The 21,752-nt window shown below is 40.7% G+C and overlaps 2 protein-coding genes across 4 annotated transcripts in view; both read left to right on the top strand.

Annotated features, from left to right (window-relative positions):
• Positions 1-2,697, top strand: part of rnf213b (ring finger protein 213b) — a 40,066-nt gene extending 37,369 nt beyond the window's left edge. Inside the window, exons 63-64 of the mRNA XM_038274054.1 lie at positions 1,595-1,684; positions 1,881-2,697. Of these exons, the coding sequence (XP_038129982.1) occupies positions 1,595-1,684; positions 1,881-2,063 (273 nt within the window). The 3' untranslated portion in view covers positions 2,064-2,697. The remainder of the gene's footprint in view (positions 1-1,594; positions 1,685-1,880) is intronic.
• Positions 2,698-4,111: 1,414 nt separating this feature from the next.
• Positions 4,112-21,546, top strand: cep131 (centrosomal protein 131). Of its 3 annotated transcripts, none has more exons than XM_038274154.1 (28): positions 4,112-4,283; positions 6,763-6,959; positions 7,226-7,320; positions 8,519-8,630; positions 8,791-8,918; positions 9,173-9,277; positions 9,381-9,560; positions 9,648-9,765; positions 9,840-9,953; positions 10,166-10,352; positions 10,526-10,620; positions 10,752-10,944; positions 11,018-11,112; positions 11,195-11,374; positions 11,454-11,639; positions 11,796-11,933; positions 12,037-12,162; positions 12,242-12,358; positions 12,511-12,540; positions 12,811-12,913; positions 13,758-13,959; positions 14,113-14,220; positions 14,665-14,782; positions 14,865-14,939; positions 15,060-15,202; positions 17,320-17,694; positions 19,935-19,995; positions 20,909-21,546. In XM_038274154.1, exons 2-28 carry the CDS (start codon positions 6,774-6,776, stop codon positions 20,978-20,980), a joined length of 3,642 nt encoding a protein of 1,213 aa, XP_038130082.1. In that variant the 5' UTR covers positions 4,112-4,283; positions 6,763-6,773; the 3' UTR covers positions 20,981-21,546. The 3 variants fall into 3 exon arrangements, with proteins under 3 accessions (XP_038130082.1, XP_038130081.1, XP_038130083.1); XM_038274153.1 differs by having other exon boundaries at positions 10,523-10,620; XM_038274155.1 differs by lacking the exon at positions 12,511-12,540 and having other exon boundaries at positions 10,523-10,620.
• Positions 21,547-21,752: the final 206 nt, after the last annotated feature.

Raw genomic sequence — 21,752 nt, 5'->3', positions numbered from 1 at the left:
CGTAACGCTCGCCGTACTGTTGGGGGGGAGAAGCGGTGTGGGGGAGATGTTCATGTTGCTTCAGTCTGCAGTCTGACCGCTAGATGTCGCTAAAAGTTACACACTGTAGCTTTAAAAATGAACGTTAAAATGCCCTTTTCTTTCAGATATTCTGTTTCAATCTGTTAGTGAGTTGAGATAATTCATCCACCTCACAGGTGTGTTGTATCAAGATCCTGATTGGACATTAAGATTTATGCTCAGGTGTGCCTTAGGCTGACCACGACAAAAGCAACTATAAAACCTGTGGTTTTACTGTATTGAAGCAGGTTAAAAAAAATAAATATAACAAACCGGCTTCAATACACCAGATACAAACATTTTTGTTTGTATCTGGTGTGACTAGGGCTAAAACATTTACCATATTTTCCGGACTATAAGCCGCAACTTTTCCCCCCTGCTTTAAACCATGCATCTAAAAGAAGCTTTGGCTCTTCTCTGTTTTTTTTTTCCTAACCACGAGAGGGCGAAGTCAAAGTTGGAAAAGAAAGAATTAGGAGCTAATTTTCAATTAGCACAAGAACATGTTAGCAGCAGGTGCGACGGAGAACAAATGTCCCGAATTCACACATTTTGCCATTTATTTGCTGACATTTATTTGCTTATTAAAGCTGCCAAACCAATGAAGAGACTAGGCTCAAATCCTGCTGACTGAAATAAAGACCCAAGGAAACCCCAGCTTTCAGTAAAAGCTCTAACTGCTGTTAGCCAACAAGCTAACAGGAGCTAGCATTCTTCTTCATCCCTATTCCAGGGGCTATATGTAGATGTCCCCCTGTAGGTTTGGTAGTAGATATCAGCGGCTTAAAGCCCAATGCGGCTTATTTATGTACGTATCAGGTTTTTTCCCAAAATTTGGTGGGCGCGGCTTATAGTGAGGTGCACTCTATAGTGCGGAAAATACGGTAATCGGATAAATTAATTATTGGAATCAACTAATTTAGTAATTGATTAATCATTAACTGCAGTATAGAGACACTAAAACATGCCTTTAGCTAACAAAGCAACCCACTTGGAGCAGTAGTTATACCAAAATTTGTAAAATGATATATAAATATTTTGCATTTAAAATAAAAAAAAAATTACTTTTCATCCGTCTATATGTTTAAGAATATATCGATGTCTATTCTGTAAAAGAATAATCTTTAAGGAACCTTTTCAGATCCGATTATAAATCAAACAAAATAATTGACAGATTTATCGATTAGCAAAATAGTCAATAGCTGCAGCCCTAGCTGGGACCACTATTTGCCTGATGCAGTGCGACACATCTACTTTGTGTAGAAGGTATCACTTTTATCTTAGGCTCCATCCCCAGTTTCCTCCTCCAAACTGTTAATGTTATTCTGTTCAGCAGAAACATATGGGTGAAATTAAGCAATTATTTTGAGCCTAAGGCTTCTAGGGGTATGAAAAAAATGTGGACTTGACCGATCCTTCTTCAGAGTTTCCTACAGCTTTATTATTGGTTTCAATCTTGACATTGTGTTGGTCTTCAGATGTACATGAATAAAATACACATACCAGATTTATTTTGGGCATCTCTTCCCTTCAGGGTCTTGGCGAAAGCAAACTGAAACACAGCATCTCCATCTGGCAGCTTCTGAATTCTTGGAAATCAGAGCTCATGATCAACAGGAAACAAGTAAGTTTGAAGGCCTGTTGGAAAAAAGAAACAAAAGTTTTATGTTGAACTGTACATTTATGGTTTAAACCTCCCTAACGCACTTAGAAAGTGATGATCAATGTCTGAAGGTTTTAGTTGTGATTCTAGTCTCTGGTCTAATTAACAGAGTATTGCTTTGTGGTGTAATTGTTGGTGTTGGTGTTGTTGGTTTCAGGACCCGTTTCAAAAACTACCTTCAGACTTTCAGCAGAAGCTGTCGGAGGAAGAGAGGAGTGGACTTAAAGCTTTCCTCGCTGTCACAGATGTTGAAGCTTTCTCTTTAGAGCTGCATGAAATCCTGCTGCTGAAGACGAGAAGGGTCGGGCCTGAAGAAGATTACCAGCCACACTGGGAGTAAGATGAAGCAATTAACATGCATTCCTCTGAATGACAAGTAGTTTTCCATGTGTGTTTGGTTTTGGGAGGAGGCTGCAACCAAAACCGTAAAACGGTCCTAAAAATTTAGTGTTTTGATTCTGGTTTAAAAGATTGTAGAGGGTTTTTGTTTTCAGGAAGTGTGGCTATTGTCAGCTTGTGATTACTAACCTGATCTAAAGGAATCTATTGATTTCTGACAGCTTTAGTGAGACCAAAGTGTGGCAGTCTCAGCTGGCACTCTCTCTGTCCCTCAGGGATTTGGAGCCTTTTGACTTCCAGGATAAGAGTGTGACCCCTCCAGGCAGCCATCTGTCAGGAGAAAGAAGCTTAAGTTGTACCCCCCTCTACCACAGTTCACTCATGTTAAAGCAGCAGCTAGGGAGGCTAGGAAGGAGCCTAAATAGAATACATAGTAAGAGAATAATAGATCCTGAGCTGACTTGTTCTTTCATGTTTTCCTTCCCTGTTGTTTGCAGTCTGAGATCCACCTTAGAGGTCCATGTGGAGCAGAAAAACCTTCCAGCTCTGCTGGGAATCGAAGACTTACCAGAGGACATAATCCTGGGGAAAGGTGCTGATGTATGGAGAGCTGCTGTGGAGTTTAAAAGAAGATAGAAAACCTGGAATAAAACTGTGACCTGTTGATTTGTTCTAGATAATCAGCGCTCGAGTTGAGGGGGGATGGTATCCCCCGTCTTAAAAAAAATCTTAAAGATCATCCCTCTTCTTAAATGACCAACCCCTGTGCCATTTTATTACTAAATGTGTATAATTTCTACTATACAATTACAGCAGTGCCAATGATATTGCCCTTTCAAGATTTGGCTGGCTGTGGGCTTACAAGTAGCCAGGGCAAAATAAATAAAATCAAAGAAGTGGCCTGCCATAATTATGAAGCTGATCCCAGTGGGAAATTTATCCTCTGCATTTGTCCCTAACTATGGGGAGTAGTGATAACCATGCCAGTCCAGGGACTGACTGCAGTTCTTCTGTAAGGTGCCTTGGTCAAGGTCAATGACCAACAACAACCATTCCATGCATATTGCTTTAGGTCAATAGACTTTATTAATGAGGTTATGTATGCTTCCAAAATAAAATATTCCACCATCCCCCTTTTTTTTTCTTTTAACAGTTAGACTGCTGTAGAAAATTGGAGCTGGTTGCGATTACAGCAGCCTTTTTCTGTGGTGTAAATATTGTACTTCTTTTCTTTTATTGTTTATCAATTAAGGACTGTAAATCAATTAATGATTTCCTTAATAAAAAGGTGTTTGTAAATGTAAGTTCTTCTGTTTCCTTGTCATGAATAATACATTTATAAATTCAGAAAGACTTAAATAATAATTTAGTTACATAGTTATTCTTTGGAAAATAGATTACACAAATGCTAAATGAAATTACGCACATATTAGAATGATGTTAATTAGTTTTCTTGTTTAAATATTACACCAACACCCTGTATTTATAACGTATATGTAATAAAATGTATATCTATATAGAGTAGAATAGAAAATCCCATTATTGTCCCACAATGGGGAAATTCTGGTGTTTCAAGCAGGAAAAAAATATTACAAATAAATGTTCACACAAATATGGCCTTTAGAAAAAAAAAAAATAATAACATAATATAATGGAAATATATATATATATATATATATAAATGCACACATAACAACAGCATATTTATGTGTATCTGCACATGTATTCTGTAATTGGATGTAATCAAGCAGAGAGACTTCACCTCTTTTATACATGCTTTTAAACTCTATCCTGTTTAAACATTCATAAATTACAGAAGGAACTGCAAAAGCTTTAGGATTCGCATTAACATTCCTTTATTTATAATCTTCTGTACCCTTTTAGAGTTGATTTAAAAGTCAACCAAACCGTTGAGGAAGCCACGCCCCTAATAATCAGTGTAGCGCTTTGACGCTTCTTGATGACCAATCCGGCGAGAGGAAACCCAAACGATGCATCCTTGGGGACCAATAGTAGACGGGCAGAGGGGCGGGACTTGTGTGTGTTGTTACCACAGCGATGATGATACGCTTTATTTGCTCCACCGTCTACCGAGCACTTTCACTGCTTATCGGAGGATTGTTTTGTAAATAAAACCCACGGCCGTGGGAGTGACCTGTATATTATCAGCCAGGATGCCCTCCCGTCCGTGAATTAGGTCCTTCTTCCACAGGAGAAACTGGTTTGTATTTGGTTTTTTTTTAGCACCGTAAAATAACAGTTAGCTTGAAACGCTCCTACCAGACTTCATTTAAAAAGCATCGTTTTTAATCCTCTACTTCTAGGACATGTTTGCGCTATTTTTAAAAAACGAAAAAGGCAAACATTTTAACTGAACATGGAATTAGGAACTTAGAGGTTTAACTTATGATAGAAACGCTAATGTAATGAAGTTGTTATGACATTGGAAGTTATGTTGTGTGTATTGTGTTAACAGACAGGTGTTGCGTTTAATTTTGTACTGTGATCAGTGTGGTGGGCAAAGCCAAAAGCAGATTAGGTTCCTGCTGAGGGCCCCATAGCATCAGGCCCCGATAAAATACATTTGTTGAAAATAAAAAAATAAATAAATAGAAAATGATACAAAATAAGCATTTAGTTATTAGGTGCATTTAGAAAGAGATGCATGTGTGTAATATTGAATTTTTAAAGTACTGAACCTTTGAAAACCTTAAATCTTACACCATAAGATTAGAGAAATATATATAGGCCTATATATATATATATATATATATATATATATATATATATATATATATATATATATATATATATATATAAAATATATATATATACTTTATTGATTCCAGAGGGAAGTTAAATGTTATTACTCTTACTCTTAGAAAGTGTGCATTCCAACAAGCAATTTTTGACAAATAATCTGCCCTTTTTAGTGGTTGGAGTAAATGTCAATTGTCATCGACCTTTTAATCAGCTTTTCTGTTTCTGTTCTTATTCCTCCTTGAAACAAAAAGACATGTAGTTTGCTTCACTTTTATTAAAGGTAACGAGCATGCAGTTCTGAAAAATAAAATAAAACAATTTCAGATTTGATGATTTCAAATAAGTTACAGGTATTTGACCGCATGAGTTCAAACCCTACTTTGTCATTTTAAAACAAAATACACAAAATCCTTTTATTTCTGATCAAATATTTAATGTTTATTTTATTTATTCCTGTCTTTAAGATTAACATTAATCACACAAAAGCAGGTTGAAGGCTATTCACCAATCAAAAACAAGACTGTGGATTTTATTAACTGATCTTTTTTGTTGTTTAATTTGTAAACTATATTAACTCAATAAAGGCGATCAAGCAAAAAATGTTATTGATATTAGTCGTCATTCATTGTGTTTCTTAAACTTGCACATTTTACAAATTCTTTCATAGCAAACTTGTGATATATTATAAAGAGTCTGACTTGGGCTGCATAGAATAAGGTACCTCTAACTAACTGTTCTCTTTAGCAGAAATGTAGTTCCTGTCATTGGCAGGGTAAAGGTTTACAGCTAGGTATTATGCAAAAGAAGCTTTCTTTCTAACTTATGCCAAAGCATTATGCCTTTGCACTGGTACTACACTATAAATACCTTCAGTTATTTAGGTCACAAATCTGATTGTTGATCATCTGAAAACACAACCACACAAATCCACCTTCTTCCAAAGGCTGAGTGAGGGGGATTTGTTGTAGGGGTGGGTATTGCCAAAGAAGTCACGATTCGATTCGTATCACGATTCACAGGCCACGATGCGATTCTATCACGATGTATCACGATACTTGAATTATTGCGATGCATTGCAATATTTTCTCCTCCATGTTTTGTTTTTTAATGACTCGGCGCAGTATCCCGCGGCCGGAAATGCTTGTGACACAAGGCAGTGTGCGTCAACACATCCGCAGCGACATCTACTGGACTGGAAGTTATATTACTGTTGTTTTTGGCTGATGTTCGCCAAACATTCATGCAATTTTATTTATGAATTTTTTTTTATTAATAATCGATACTTGGCATCAAGAATCGATGCAGTAGATCACGAAAATTAGAATCACGATGCATCATCATTACGATTATTTTGCACACCCCTAATTTGTTGTTTGTGTGGTTCAGCTCCCTCACTCCCCATGTAAATATCTTGAAGTGACATTAACAAATAAACTGTCAAAATATAATTTTGATATTATGTTCTTTCAGACCACATCTGTGCCACTTGCAGAAATACTAATGCAGTTAGAGACCGAGTAGACCTGTTTTTGACATGGTGCTGCCAAAGTCATGTTAACTTTTATGTGGACAAGACGTGTAAATGGAAGATTTCTTTGGATGAACGGTATGAATGTTAAAATGTGAAACACTGTTTCTATCTTGGAAGAATCGGTAGAGTACTATAAATAGCTCAGTGTTCGACCAGACAACAGGCTTGATTAAACGTCTTCCTCCTCTGAGAGAGAACCGTAATATAAAGATTTTAAAATGTAGTCTAGGTGGCATGTAGACTGTTTCCTTGACGACCCCAGCTAAAATAATCATGTTTATCAGGATTGTGTATCTTTTTTTTAAGGTGTCTAATCCATCTAAAGTTGAACAGAAACTTTCTGACCAACAATTCTTGTTATTCCTAAATTTTCTATCTAATACCCTCCAAAATTTTTAACCTCCAGGTTTTAGCAGGATGCATACCACACGCAGCCCCTCGTCTGTGCCGACCACTTCCCCCGGAGATGCCCTGGACCTCAGCCTGAGCGGCTCCAGGCTCTCCATGTCCAAACGGCCCAGCAGTGCATCTCCAGGGAAGCACTTCTCCCGCTCTGTGTCGGTGTCTTTGGCCACCGAGGGTAAAGGGAAACGCAACATGCTGGTGGGTTTCTGTGAAAACTCTTTCATATCAACTCCTTCTAGTTTTCAAATATATTTGTTGTGAAACATTTCTTTCATCAAGGCACTTGATCTGACATTCACATGTTTCGTTTTTAGAAAAAGTCTGACACAAACAACAAAAGGCATAGTGACATCTATAATAAAAAAATAAAAAATAAGGATAGTAAAGGCATAATAAACTAAACATTAACACAATAATGATGATAGTCGTTCTGGCCATTTCTAACCAAGCTTTTCCATCCACAGGGCTTCTCCAATACCGGGAGCTGTCGCTCAATCAAGAACCTGAGGAGGTCCAACAGCACCACTCAGGTCAACCAGATAGCCAACCTTAGTTTAAGGTGAAGCAAAGTCTCTGGTTTCACAATTTTATCCCTTCTTATTGCCATTAGTCAAACCAGTTCTGCTGGGTTCTTATCTCTGACATTGACACAGAGAAGTGTGATCAGGACAGCATGTGCTGATTTATGCCTGCAGAGCCTCAGGCTGAGCCAGATCTATTCACACTTGAGCTTCTAAAGCAATCTAAAAAGCAACACTCAGACTCTGAAATATAAAGGAAGGGTTTTGTGTAAGTTCCAGTCTGGGAGCCGTGATTGTGTCGGGCACTCGGCTCTGTCCTAGAGCTCTTTAAACTGATGCATCTCTTAACTGAGGGACAGCTGGTGGTCCTGGAGCCTCGCAGTGTTGGACAATAGGAGCTGTGGCGCCCCGGATCCTAAGTTAAAGTGTGGGGAGAAGCTGAGTGGTTGTTGCTGGGGTCTTGGGGGTTTCCGGGCCTTCTTTGTTCTGTGTTAGAGGGGGAGGGCCAGAACTTCTCAGGTCAGGTTACCCCCTCTGCCAGAAGCTAGTAAAAAGAGACGAGCGTGTGCAGATTCGCATTGTATTGTCCGGCAGCTGCTGCCAGCCACCTCCCCTTTCTGCTTTATGTGGTTGGTGGAGGGGGGGGGGCTTAAAATACCTCACACACTCCCTCAGAGTCCATGGTGTGTGTTTGGACTCTCAGTGGGTCACTCAACACCCCCTCCCTCCTAGAGCACAAACTGAAGGAATGTATTGCCTGAATAGTGCGGCTCGGGTAGCTTTTCTCTATTCCAGCTGGCTGCACCCCCCCCCCCCTTCCACCTCCTCCTGAAGACCCCACATTTCCACACACAGACAGACAGACAGGCTCGGGGGGTCACCCTACATCTGCTCATCTTGGTCTTCAGGATCAACATATGGACACATTTACATTGAATCCATCACAGAGCTTCTTCACCCTCAACAGACCGTCAGCAGCAGCAAATTCCTCAAGAACAGAATAGGAGGAGCCCCTTTTATCCAGCTGCCATGACAACAGTTAATCACAAAAAGCTGCCTCTCCACACTTCTCTGGTTATAGTTGTTAGAAAATGTTGCTGCTCACATTTAATGATGGATATGAAAACTGTGTTGATCTAAAGCTGCAGTTTTTAGCTACTTTGAGAAGTCGATGTTAAATGACAACCCGATTTGTACCGTTTCTGGAATAAACGTGTCTGGTTTGGTGGTTTTCAGTCAGGAACCGAGCGAAGATTACCTGACTCTGTTCGACAGAGGCTCTGATGGACGTAAGAAACTGGCGAGCCTCAGCAAGAGCTCCCCAGAGAGAACCACATGGAACATCCTGGTATTTACAATCAAACACACACTGACATTTCTAATGCTACCCCATCGGCTCCGCTACCATAATCTGCTGTATAACAAAAGCTGTTTATGATGTCAAAATAAAACATGTTGCTAAATGTTTTCCAGTTATACAATACAATGAATGTTCTGCCTTTTTAAAGGATGATCAGCCCAGAACCTTTCCACCACATTCGAGCGCCCGCAGCACCGGCAGCATGGACTCCCCCACCGGTCTGAAGAAAAAAGAGCCTGGCATCCCTCTGGCGGCCACCTTCACTGCCAACAACAGGTGGAAAGCAACAAAAAAAACACAAACACCCACACACGCCCTGCAGCCTGGGTTTCTAGTTGCACTGGAAACGCTTCTAATGTTCCATCATGGCTCCTGATGGTGCCACCTTTAGGAATGTATTTTGGCTTGAAATGTAGAACACAGGGTGTAAATGTTGTTATATTTATGAACACGTTTATAAAATAAAATGTTTATAAAATAAAACAGAAATTTTATTTCTGCAGCTTAATCTATTTCTTTGTTTTTTGCAGGAGCAACAAAGGAGCTGTGGGCAACTCAGTCACCACCATTTTACACAACAATTACTCTGAGAAGCCTCTCACACCTAAGAGCTCAAACCAGAAGCCCTCCTTCAAGTACGTTTCTTTCCTGCTTTGTCTTGAACAACAAATTCTCTCTTTATATTTCTCTTACTTGCAGTTCTTTATATTTTTTGTTCATTTGTTTTGTTTCTTTCAGCAACATCCTAAAGGCCACAGCGAACGATGAAGTTCTGCTGGAGAGCTCCTCTGTCACAAAGTCTCAGAAGAACTTCTCGTCCTCGTCCTCCACTTCCAACAACACGTCGCCGGTGTCGCCTCAGTGCTGCAGCCCCATCTCGCCGCGGAGGAAGGAGGTCACAGAGGAGGAGGCGGAAATGTTGGAGCTTTTAAGTCTTCCCTCTAGGAGGTTTTCTCTTGGTTTTTCTGACGTGTGGCTCACAGATTTTGCTTCGTGTTCCTGAAGGTTTATTCAGCAGGTGAACCAAGCTGCAGTCACTATCCAGCGCTGGTACAGGCGCCACTCCAGGAGGAAAAACAGCCACCAGGCAGAGCTAGAGCAAATCCTGGCCAGTAAGAGAAAGGTCTGTATTTATCCCTCTGGGGTTCCAAGACTATTTCTATTCTGCTTGAATTACAAAAAGTTTTTTCCATGCAGGAGTGGGAGGAGAGGAAAGAGGAGGAAGATAAGCTGAGGCAGCAGCGCAGAGGAGAAGACAGGATGCGAATCCGTGAGGAGAAAGCTCGTCTTGCCCGCCTTGCTGCCATTCAGGTTCAAACCTTTAGGATTGTCTTATACCTCAGCTGATGTCAGAGTGATTTTACAGATTATGCGTGATTTTTGTGTAGGGGACAGACGTTAAATTCAAACTGATTATTGTACGAGACTAGTCAATATACAGACCTAATTACAACTGTAATTTTTGTTTTTGTTTAAGTTCTTAAATATTTCGTTCTTTGTCTCCCTCTGCTGGTGCGCTTAAGGAGCTGCAGCAGAAAAAAACTCAGCGAAGGGCAGAGGGGCAGCAAGCTCCAGAGTTGGAGTTGGAAAATCTGTGGCAAACAGGACGAAAGAAACGGCTTGAGATTTCCATCAGCAACAAAAGCCCGACCTCACCAAACAACAACAGCTCGCCGACGTCACCCAGCGACACCAAAGCTAAGAACACAGGTCTGTAGGTCTCTGCTGTTTGCAGCTTCTGAACTTTGCTTTTTATATTGGCATAAATTCTTCTGGCTAAAAATAATACTTTCCCAAACATCTATATATATATTATTGATGGGGTCAAAATATTTTTTTTGTAACAGAATGCATCATCACTGATTGGCTTTATGTTTTAGCAGACACCAATTTCAACATCACAGCTGACTTAGGAGAGCTGAGTTTCAGAGCCATTTCTCCAGCTTTATCCAGTAACAAAGGATCTCAGTGCTCTCAGGTGAGTTTCTTCCTGATTAAACTGTGGTTTATCTCCTTTATCTCAGTCGTTTAATTACTTACGTTCTTAGTCAGGTTTCTTAGTAATGTTGATTTAGTTTGATGTTTCTTTCTCACTCTGTTGTCAAACAGGAGCTGCAGCAGAAATCAGCACCACAGGCAGCAGCAGAACAGCATGCTATGGAAATTGAGCCTGAATATCAGAAACCATCTGGTGCAGGAGGACGGAGGAAACTTCTGAGGATCCCACCGTCCAACAACAGCCAGGTCTCACTAAGCAACAACAACCCAAGGTCTCCCACAGACACCAAAACCAAGAACACAGGTGTGACCCTTCAGATACATCAGTGTCTTTCTCTTGTTTGCCTTCAGATAATTCAATCAATTTTTCCCTTTAGACTTTAATTTAAATGTTGTAAATTATGGAGCAGACATCGGATTCAGAGCAATTTCTCCAGTTATTTCACACCACAGAGGATCCCTGACTTCCCAGGCAAGAAATGGGATATTTCTGGGTTATTGTTTCCTTAAATCTGGTCACATTTCTGAGCTTGTAGGATTTCTGTGCACTACAGGAGTTGTTGCAGAGGTCTGTGAGTGCAGAGGACCAGCGTCAGGTAGCTGCTCCTATCCAGGCTCACTCTAAAACTACACTGAATGAGCTGCTGGACACCGTGAAGCTGTTGGAAGAGGAGCCTGAGAAACTGTCAGAGCCAAGGTGCTATCGGAAGGAGAAGTACGCCTGGATAGATGAGGTCGGTGTTGATTTTTTAAATTTTACTAGGAAACCGTAAGAAACCCACGTTAACCAACTCTCATCCGAATTAACCAAAGGAGGGGGACTCGCTGACCACGGATAACGTGGAGCGCCACGGCCAGCTGAATCAACATCCTGTGCTACCAGACGGGGGCGCTCTCTTGTCTGAGGCCAAGCTGCAAAGCATTATGAGCTTCCTGGATGAGATGGAGAAGTCGGAGCAGGAACGGCCACGATCCGTCACCTCTGGGTCCCATAGAGAGGTGGGCTTCTTCTTGTCAGATCTATTAATTTCTAGAGACCAATCAGAGGTTCATGCATGGTTTTCTTTTAATCGGTTTGCACTATGGTGGTCCGTTCACTTTTCCATCCCGTTTATGTTTGGAAGTGTGGAGCTGATGTCTTGTTGTCGTCCTCAGGCCGTCCTGTCAGAGGAGGAGCTGGTTGGTGTCGATCATCTGTCAGCGACTGCAGCTGAAGTCAGCAGCTCCATGATGAGGATCAAACTGGAGCTGGAGGAGAAGAAACGTACCGTCAACATGCTGCAGGCTGCATTGGTGGGGGAGAAGACAGTTCATAACACAATGATATGATTACAGCCTTATTGGGCATTTGAATCTTTTGTGTTTTGATTTTATTCCATTTTTTAATCTACTGCAGGCTCAGCAGACAGAGCTATCAGCAAAACATGTGAAGGAGACGGAGAAGGAGCTGAGCAGGAACTTCCAACTCCAGAAGGATCAGTATGAAGCCACTATCCAGAGACACCTGACCTTCATAGACCAGGTGATCAACGAGCTCTAAAAATGTCCGACTTCTGCTCTCTGTTTGGTGTTTGATCTAAGTTATTTTTGTCGGATCTTAGCTGATCAATGATAAAAAAGCTCTGAGTGAGCGCTGTGAAGGCGTGGTGGCCGAATTAAAGCAGGTGGACCAGAAATACACCAAGAAGATCCTACATATGCAACAGCAGCATGAAATGGTGAGTTAGACTCATGTCTCCACAGGTCTGTACTCTGCTCCTTCCTCTGACTTTAACTTGCTCTCTTGTTGTTCTGCTTTGGTTTAATTCTCTCTTCTTGCCCCCCATGTTTTTCCTCTCTCCTTATCCTGGGTTGTCCTTTTTCACATTAGGTGTGGCAAATTCTCGGCCCCTTGTGTGAGGTAACTGCACTTTCTTCTCTGAATCGGTGGCATTTTCAGCTTCTTTTCCTTTTTTTTTTTCATTCATCCTTAATTTCATACCATCTAACATCACTTCTCATGGACGGTCTGTCTGCATGTGAGTCTTCCCACTGATCTTATTTATGCTTTACAGCTTGTTTGTTCTCAGATTTTCCCCCCTTTATGTCTGTCTCTCATTTAATTAAAGTCTTAATGATATTCTGCTTTTATGTTTCTGGTTAGTTGCACAATAACATCCACTTTCTGCAGGAGATTAAAAAGCTAAAGGACCTGATGAGCGCCCAGGAGAAGATCCGCAGAGAGAAATGGATCGATGAGAAAACCAAGAAAATTAAAGAGATTACAATTAAAGGTAGTTGAAAAAATAAAAGATACCTGAGATCACATATGCATTTTAAAGTTTCTTTAAAGCAAAAAAAAAAAAAAATTCTTGTTTAGCTACTTTTTTGGTTTATACTAGTGTTGCATTGATACTGATACGAGTATCGGGCGGGCCTCTGATATCGCACTAAAATGGTGGTATCGGTATTGGCTAGTACCAATAAATAGGATACCGATACCATTTTGAGAGCCAAAAGTTATTGCCTACCATTCCAGGTAGGCAATAAAAAGTTCTACAGGCAGCAGCTTGATAAAGCCATGATGGCAATTAGTTTACATCCAAGTAGTATGCAGTTCTTCATATATACACACACACAACAATTTCAAACAGATGGTATCGGTATGCTAGCGGTATCGGCCAGTACTGCACAGCCAGGTATCGGGGCCAAAAAACGACATCGGTGCAACACTAGTTTATGCAACTAGAAATAGCGAAACATCAAGTAAATAAACAATGTTTCCAATGCTGTCCTATAAAGAGCAGTTTAGCCTGCTGTTAGAACTTCTGTCTGTAAAATAGGCATAAATATCTACAGATCAGCATCGCAAAATATATTTTCCAGAAAATAGTGCTTAATTTTTTGCCTTTTGGTCTCAAGCCACCATTGAAAATCTTGAAAAATGTCACCAGGCCTTTACAGGAAACTAAGATATTCTGTTTTTATTCTAATTATGATGCAATTTATTTTCTTTAGAGATCATCTGTATTACAATATTGATCAAATAGATATCCATGAACTGCTTTCATTAAGACGTTTAGTCTTTTATCAGGAATTTCTATTGATCTTAATCCTCTGTTCTTCCTCTGCTGTCAGGGCTGGAGCCAGAGGTCCAGAAGCTGATCTCAAAACACAAACAGGAGCTGAAGAAGCTGCGGACGTTACACGAAGCTGAACTGCTGCAGGCCGACGAGCGAGCAGCTCAAAAATATGCCAGACAGAGTGAGGAGCTGCGTCAGCAGCTGGAGATGGAGAAGGAGGAGCAGTGTCAGCGAGAGAGGGAGCTGGCCAAGCAGAGGTGAGTGTCTGACAGCAGCACACCACCAGGTCCTTCTGTAAAACTGTTCATGTCATCCGGTTGTCGTTTCTCTTCTAAATTGATGTTTTGTTCTGGAAGGGAAACTCAGCAGTTTTATACCGGATTCACTTTGTGTTTGTTCCCGACTGTCAGGTATGAGAAGCAGCTGCAGGAGGAGGAGCTGTCTCTGCAGCAGCAGAGGAGGCGTCTCTACAAGGAGATGGCTGATGAGAAGGAGAGGCTGGCTGAGCTGGCTGCCAGGTGAGAGCGCAGAACAGATGTCCACAGTACCATCTCTGCTTAAAGCAGTTTACTGTAGAATCTGAAGAGACTTTCTGTTAGCTCCTAATTGTCTATGGCTCCGTCATAAAGCTGTGAAGTCCTGGAGCTAAAGCAGGTTGGCTGTAAGATTCAGTAGGGCTGGTGTAAAACATTTTTGCTTTAATGTCCTTAAGCTTGATTTACTTTTGAACTGAGACTAAAATCTAGCTATCTTTTGGTTTTTCATGGGTATCTTTTTAAAGCAATTACAGGACTGTGTTGGCAACATTTTGTGTCTCAGAAGTGTAACACTGACAGGTTAACTTCATCCTTAAGACCTTTAAAGTCGCTGTAAGATCCTGTAACAGCACCGAGCATCTCTGATACCTTCTGTTTCCTCCAGTAATTGTTTTTCAAAGAGATCGTCTTTGTGTTTGGCTGCAGGCAGCGCAGCGAGCTGGAGGAGCTGCGGCGCCAGCTGGAAGAGAACAGCTCACTGGCAGGTCGAGCCCTCAGAGAGGAGATGGATAGGAGCCGAGAGGAGCAGGAGAGGAGGCACCAGGTGAGGAAGGAGGAGCACTGATTCTGATCAGAATAACGAGGTCAGATGGTCACCTTACTTACACAGACTGTTCTTGTTTCAGATGGAGATGAAGATCCTGCAAGAACGTTTGCATGTAGAGAAGCAGACATGGGAAGACAACTACAAAAAGAAGGAGGTGAATCTTAGTGAATATGTCCTAATCCCTAACAACTAAAATATAAACAGAAACCAATCTGTTAAATTTGGCATTTTGTTTTTTTTTTCTAAGTCTGTGCTTCTTCTTCTTGCTCCGCAGGAGGCCTGGATTCTGAGCCGTGAGCGCGAGCTGAAGGAAGAGCTGCGGCGAGAACGAGACAAGGAGATCGAGCTCGCCATCTGGACCCTGGAGGAGGAGACGAGCAAGGACAAGGAGGAATGCGAGCGAGCTGCAGACAACAGGTATGTAAATGTCGCTTCCTCGGCTGCCTCCATACACCTCAGCTACTCTGAAGAAAAAGGAATAGAAAACCTTGTCAGACGCTCTTATCTCACTTGGCTCATGTTTTCTAGGCTCACATTAAACCACAAAACAGTTTTACCAACTAAGTTAGGCAGAAAAACAACATTGATGTATATAATGATAGACACCTGGTCAGTATCAATTAAAAATATGTCCTATAAAATGATTTGTAATTTCACTGATCTAAATCTGCATAGCATTCTGGGGGATGTAGACAGAGAGAAGGATTGAGCCTCTCAACCTGACACAGAAAGCAAGGTTGGAGGGAGGGCAAATCTCCTTTTGAGGGTTAAAGGTTACTTTTGAATAAGTACAGGTTGCATTTTAAATTCAGTCAATTTTTAAGTAAAAAATAAGGAAGAAAAAGTCAATTATTATATGGACTGATATTAAAGGCTTATATTGTGCTGCATTTTTTTTAGCCATATCTTACAGTCCTAGTAGTAATTCCCGCCATAACATGTGATTATACAATATCAAGGGGTTCTATTAGGCGTTTCAAAGCTATAGAATTAGTTTTTTCTTGAGTTTTTGCGGCACTAGTGGCTCGTTTTTTCAACAGTAGTCTGACGGGAAAGGGGGTATGAGAGAGGGGGAGAGACATGCGGCAAAGGACCACAGGTCGAATTCGAATCCGGGTCGGCCACATCGAGGATTAAGGCCTCCGTACATGGGTCATGCACGCTTACCACTGCCACACCTGCACGCCCTCATAGCCATAGTATTTGATTTACTATTTACAAAAATTAAAACTGAAGCCTGAAAGAAATGAAAAATCACACAAAGCAAAACCACCATGAAACATTCAGCTATCAATATAATAGAGAGCAGTGGCAGCTGCTGCTCTCTGTAACGGGGGGGCTAAATGGTGTTAATTAAATCCAAATGCCATGTATTGCTTTAGCGAATGTTGAAACACATAAAACACATTACTGCAACCGGTGAAAATAGCTGTCATGATGCGTTTTGAAATAATGAACTCCAGAAACCACGGCAAGAGTTCATCGCAAGATGACTGTTCTGACTGAATGAACAGTTTTCCCTCTCGACTCATGAGGAGAACCTTCTCGCTCTCTGGCTGCAGTCAGTCAAAAACTCATTAGTATGTTTGCCAATCAGCATTGAGCAGCCAGCTTCATGACCTGCCCCTGCTCCATAGGCCCCCAAGAGGCTGAGCCTCACTGAGTGAAGTCTTTTGGCACGTTATCCAATCAGGGCTCTACTTTCTTGCTACCTCAATAAATTGAAGCTCAAACCTCAACAATGATTTCTCATAGAGGCTTTTGGGCAGCGTCCTGCTGCTGCAGAGCAGAGGGGATATTACTTCCAAGAGCAAAATAGCTGATTAATGCACAATATACTCATGAACTCATTTTAGCTCATATTTAATGCAGTTTAATTTATATATATATATATATATATATATATATATATATATATATATATATATATATATATATATATATATATATATATATATATATATATATATATATATATATAATAATTTATATGAAATTTACTGGGCAGGTTTGGCATCCCTAGTATTCAATGGGAAATGGCAGAGAGTAGAGAGTTTGAAATAGTGAGTCAGTGGAGAACCAACAAGTTCTAAGTGGAGCAGAGCAAAACGGAGCAGAGTGGAACGAGCTGGGTCAGTGGAAGAGGTACATTAAAGCCTATATTATGGAAATGATTGAAAATAAAATTTATGATTACTTATTGAAATATTTAATGGGACACAAAGTGAAACAGGACCCATTTTCCTTTTATTAAAGTAACCTAAAGCATAATTGTAGCTCTTACTGTATCAGCATCCAGATATTATTAGATATTATGTGGCGGTGACAGAATTATCACACAAAGGCTTATTAATGCTTTCCTTTATTTGGTGCCAAATCAATAAAGTGAAGTTTTCTCATATGACATGGCAGGAGAAACTCTCCTCATGTACAAAAGCAATTAAAAGCTGCTGCTTTTTTTCTTGCTATTGTGTTCTGCAGATCGACGGTGCAAATTTTCACAAACATCATTCTTTAATGCTGTCTGGTTTCAGGGTAAAACGGCTGAAGGAGAAGTATGATGCAGAGCTAAGGGAGCTGGAGCACTCTGAGAAAGCAGCAGTGGGTAAACTGCAAGAACTGAGAAAGCAGCAGGTGGAGACAGAAGGAGAGCTGCTCCGACTGCAGGTGGCGCTCAGGCAGAAAGAACAGGAGATCCAGGACATTACACAGACCAGAGACAAGCTGGCAGAAGAGCGCAGCAGCCTGGCCGAAGTTATACGGCAAGAGTTTGCAGAGCACCTGGTGACTACAGAGGAAGAGAACCGGAGGCTCAAAGTGGAAGTTTCAGAGGTCAAAGCAAGGCTGCGGTTGGAGGTGGAGAGGATCTCCCGTGAGAAGGAGGAGGAGCTTGCAGAAGTCCACCAACGGTGAGATCCTAGTACCACTAGTAATATTTGCTAAGAGGTTATTTTTCATTTTGTATTCTAGAGTGTCTGTCTATAATTAGTTCCCCAGGTGTTACAGCTTCAGGTCTGGGAGGACGTCTAAAACTAGTTTCCCTCTTAGCTCAATTATTTACTAGTTATTCTGAACGAGACTTAAAGAGATAAACATAAGATTAATCTAAGACTTTTTGGCTCTAGTAACCTTTATATGAGAGTAACCTGATAAGAAAATTTGGTTGAGTGAGAGACGGGAAAGATATGAGGCGAAGGTTGGTGGGGCAGGACGTAAACATACAAAAGCTGTACCAAGGTCACAAGTTTTAACCCCCGTGCCAACCTAAGCTGGGAATCTAAGAACTGAGATAGTAAGCAGGGAGACAGAAGAAACCATGTGGATTTCTCACTAAGACATAACTGAAGTCATGCTTCCAAAGGAGGACCAATATGAAATTGAGACATATGTTTGAAATTGGTAAAATGTGTGTATTTTTCCTCTTACTTTTTGTTAGGAAAAGAGACAGCTGTGAGAGAATTTTGTGAATTCACACAATGCTGTTCACTGTGGAACATTTTCAGGAGACAAATGAGAAACTTACTTTGGTTACGACTGGTGTTCATTTACATCTAGGAAATTTAAAAGTGACATACAGGAGATTGCTTCTTTAATTTTACTTTGCTACGGGAAGGCAAGCAGCTTCAACCAGCAAAGAAGCATCTCTACAAGGTTAACAGTAGTGATGGGTGCAGCAACATCCATGCGCCAGCGCTTGTTTTTGTGCTCTAATGGCACCCTGTGTCGGTGTGAGTAGCGTTACAAGAAAGAGGACTGTGACAGATGCAGGAGCCGTTTAGGACTGACTTAGGCAGTGTACTGTGTTTATAAGCGCATCTGCCAACACAGCGCAGCTGCCCCCCAAAAAATCTCTGATCCTTTGAGGGTTATCATCAAATTAATCGAGAAATATGGAGCAGCTTTAAGGGCTTCAAAAGAGCGGTTTCGGTCCGAGTGGAACCATTTTGATCTCATATTTGTTTTCTTTTTCTTGTCGTCATCCTGGCCCTCTCAGTTATCACTCAGCTTATCTGATTTCAAATTTATTTCAAATTGACTCTTATTTTTCTGTTCTTACTGTAGTTATTATTTTAGATAAAAAAAAAAAAAAAATCCTAGTCCACAAACATCGTTATTCACACGTTCACTTACATTTTACCATTATAAGTTCACATTATATTTAAAAATATCAAACATATTTTCAGTTTAAAGGATAGATATTAATTAATCCATTATAGCAAACAATGGATTTAATTGTTTTATAGGTCATCAAATCAGTGTCAGTTTATTTAGTCTGTCAGAGGCTGGCTGTAGTGATTTTAAACGTCCAGCAGGTGTCAGTATTTAATGACACAGTATCGACACAACGTTAATGCAGTTTGCAAATGTGTTGAAACGGCCGCCACTAGTTTACTTCTTTATACCTGGAGAAAAATGTATTTTTATGCAGTATTTTTATGCTTTGAGGATATTTTTAAACCAACTTCACAAATATCTTTCAATAATGTTTTCTATTTTCTATAAGGAGCAGATAAACTGGGTTGCATACATCTACCAGCAGAGGGCAGTATACTTTACTTCATTAAGGAATATACTGGAAATACAACTACTTACAGATAGGGTCATGAAAAATGATAACAGGACAGGGCTGCCATTCATACTGAGTTTTTGGTAAATAATATTCAGGAATTTTTTTTTTTATATTTTCAGAAGATTGGCTCTATCTACCTTTCTACAATGCCTTCTCCTCAGCCTTGACCCAAAGGTTTCCTCTGGTTTAAAAATCTCTGGAACCAGGGTGTCATTAAACAAACACAACTTTTATGTGGTGACTTTTTCCTAATTCATGAATGCTTGTTTTATCTACTGTTAATGTCCCACGCTGTTTTGTTAAACTGTCTTTTATTGAGCAAAGGTCAGTAAGGATCACAAACTATAGCCACAGGTTTAAATTTTATAAGCTTATTCAATTAAGATTTGAACCCTAAGGTCTATAATGTAGAAACAAGAGCAACAAAAAAGTTTTTCAAGCCTGTTTCGAAAAACAATAAAAAGGCAGAACAGCTAGGATAAATAGATTGTATCTGGTTTTATTCCCTGGATGAGTGGCTGTTGGTATATTTCCAAAAAATTGTTCCTGATTTTTTTATTCTTCTTCGCTGTCTGGCAGGGTAAAGTCAGCCATCTTGAAGAAGGAGGAAACTGTGAATAGTCTCCGGAAACAATATGAGGTGAGGCACAGATTGTTTTCCTTTTGGTTTCTCTCTGCGTCCTAAAAACTGTATTGTCAGGCGTTATTAGTTCCCTGCTCTGCTTGCATGAAAAAACACAGATCAAGCAACTGTCAGAGTCACATTGACCAACCATTTTAGGACATCCTCAGATCTCAGGGGAAAAAAGGCATCGGCCTTATACTCATTGCTGTGTTTAAGTTCAGGAGCTGCATGTTTAAAAGAACCGACCCACCGAGCGGGTTCTTCAAAGCCCACTAAAACCACAAAGGTAGGAAGTGATCAGCTGTGAAACCGGACAGTGTAGCTGTCAGTAGCTGTTCCTCACCTTACTGTAGCTTCTGTTGCTTAGCAGGCACGGTGGTGTGAAATTGTAAAGATGGAGCCAAACCTTTTCACTATAATGATTTATCATAGGAACAAAGAAATCTAAATGGTATTCAGACTCCTTTTGGTTTATTTGAAATGGGAAGTGTTAACGGAAATGAAGAAAGCTATTCATCAAAGTCTTTTTACAGAAACACATTAACAGGAAAACCTGTAAATAAAGTATTACTAGGATGAATGGTCAGAAAACTGAAGCACTAGCAGTACATCAAAGACTTAGTATGATTCACTGTTTATATCCAAATGTTGAACATTCAGATTGAGCCCTGTTAGAAGATGACTCAGAGGCCGGCTCCCTGTTGCTGCTTGAACAGAGTGCTTCATTTTACCTACTTAGCAATTGGGTGAAACTAGATTAGCAAAATCCAATGAAAATGAGATGATAATCTTTACTATCTTTTGTTTGAATAAACGCGTGTTATCCGATCCTTTTTTGTTGTGTTTTGGCCATCTAAAGATGCACACTCTCAGCGGACCGTAACATAGTAGGGCTGTCGGTTAACCCAACTTTTCCTTGCTCTGATAGGCTGCTCTGAAGAGGGCGGACCACCTAGAGGCTCTGTGGGAGCAGCAAAGGAAGCAGCTGTTGGAGAAGTGACTGACAGAAATGCCTGCTAGCATGACAACCCCCAGTCAGCTGCTGGAGGTACTTTCTACCTGCAAGACTGAACATGTGGAACTGTAGAAGGCATTAAATGTGACCTACCTCACTTGAAAACAAGGCAAACTGTCCTGGATTTCACAAACTCCCTTTACCCCGCCCCCTTCCATGCAGAAAAGAGGGAGTTTGTTTTGGAGCCCCCCTCTCTCATCTGCTACAGACCTGAAACCTTCAATTGTTACACTGTTCCTTAGAGATGGACCCTAAAAGACCTCCTGGTGTGCAGTTAGACCAGGCAGTGGCTGTTTCCTCCTGGGATTCATCTCTATCTATGAGCTCTCTGCCTGAAGCGAGTCAACTTCTTCATGGACCCTTTAATCACTGACTCGTGTTTTTATCGCTATTTCCTCTGAAGGGGATTGCTAATTACAGAACTTTAACCTAGCAGCCTCTGAGCTCAGCTCTGTTTCTGCTGCCAACGCTTGGATGTAATGAAACACTGCTTACAGATTGAAGTTAGAAAGGATGCAGGATGTCGGTAAAGGGAGCAATGGGACAAGTCAGAAAGAATGTCTGGGGTTGGATGATTGCAGAGTGGCTCTGAGGGTATCCGAATGTGGACGAAGTGAAAGAAGAGGAATGCTGGGGATGTCGGAAAGAAAGAATGGCAGAGAAAATGTGTGGCGGATCAGGAAAGCAGAGCTCAAACAGAGCAGGGCAGGTTGGTCGGTGCATATCAAATATTGATCATGAGGCTTCACAAGTCAGC

Source organism: Cyprinodon tularosa, unplaced genomic scaffold (genome assembly GCF_016077235.1).
Source record: "Cyprinodon tularosa strain WSP-4 unplaced genomic scaffold, ASM1607723v1 ctg90, whole genome shotgun sequence".
NCBI lineage: Eukaryota > Metazoa > Chordata > Actinopteri > Cyprinodontiformes > Cyprinodontidae > Cyprinodon > Cyprinodon tularosa.
The sequence above is the reverse complement of the archived record's forward strand: the minus strand, read 5'-3'. Positions and strand labels throughout refer to the sequence as shown.

Excerpts from the sequence above, each read along its gene's own strand:
- cep131 (XM_038274153.1), top strand. The coding sequence starts at position 6,774 with ATGCATACCACACGCAGCCCCTCGTCTGTGCCGACCACTTCCCCCGGA. Across the intron at positions 7,321-8,518 it reads ATAGCCAACCTTAGTTTAAG|TCAGGAACCGAGCGAAGATT; the intron begins GTGAAGCAAAGT and ends GGTGGTTTTCAG. Across the intron at positions 10,621-10,751 it reads AAGGATCTCAGTGCTCTCAG|GAGCTGCAGCAGAAATCAGC; the intron begins GTGAGTTTCTTC and ends GTTGTCAAACAG.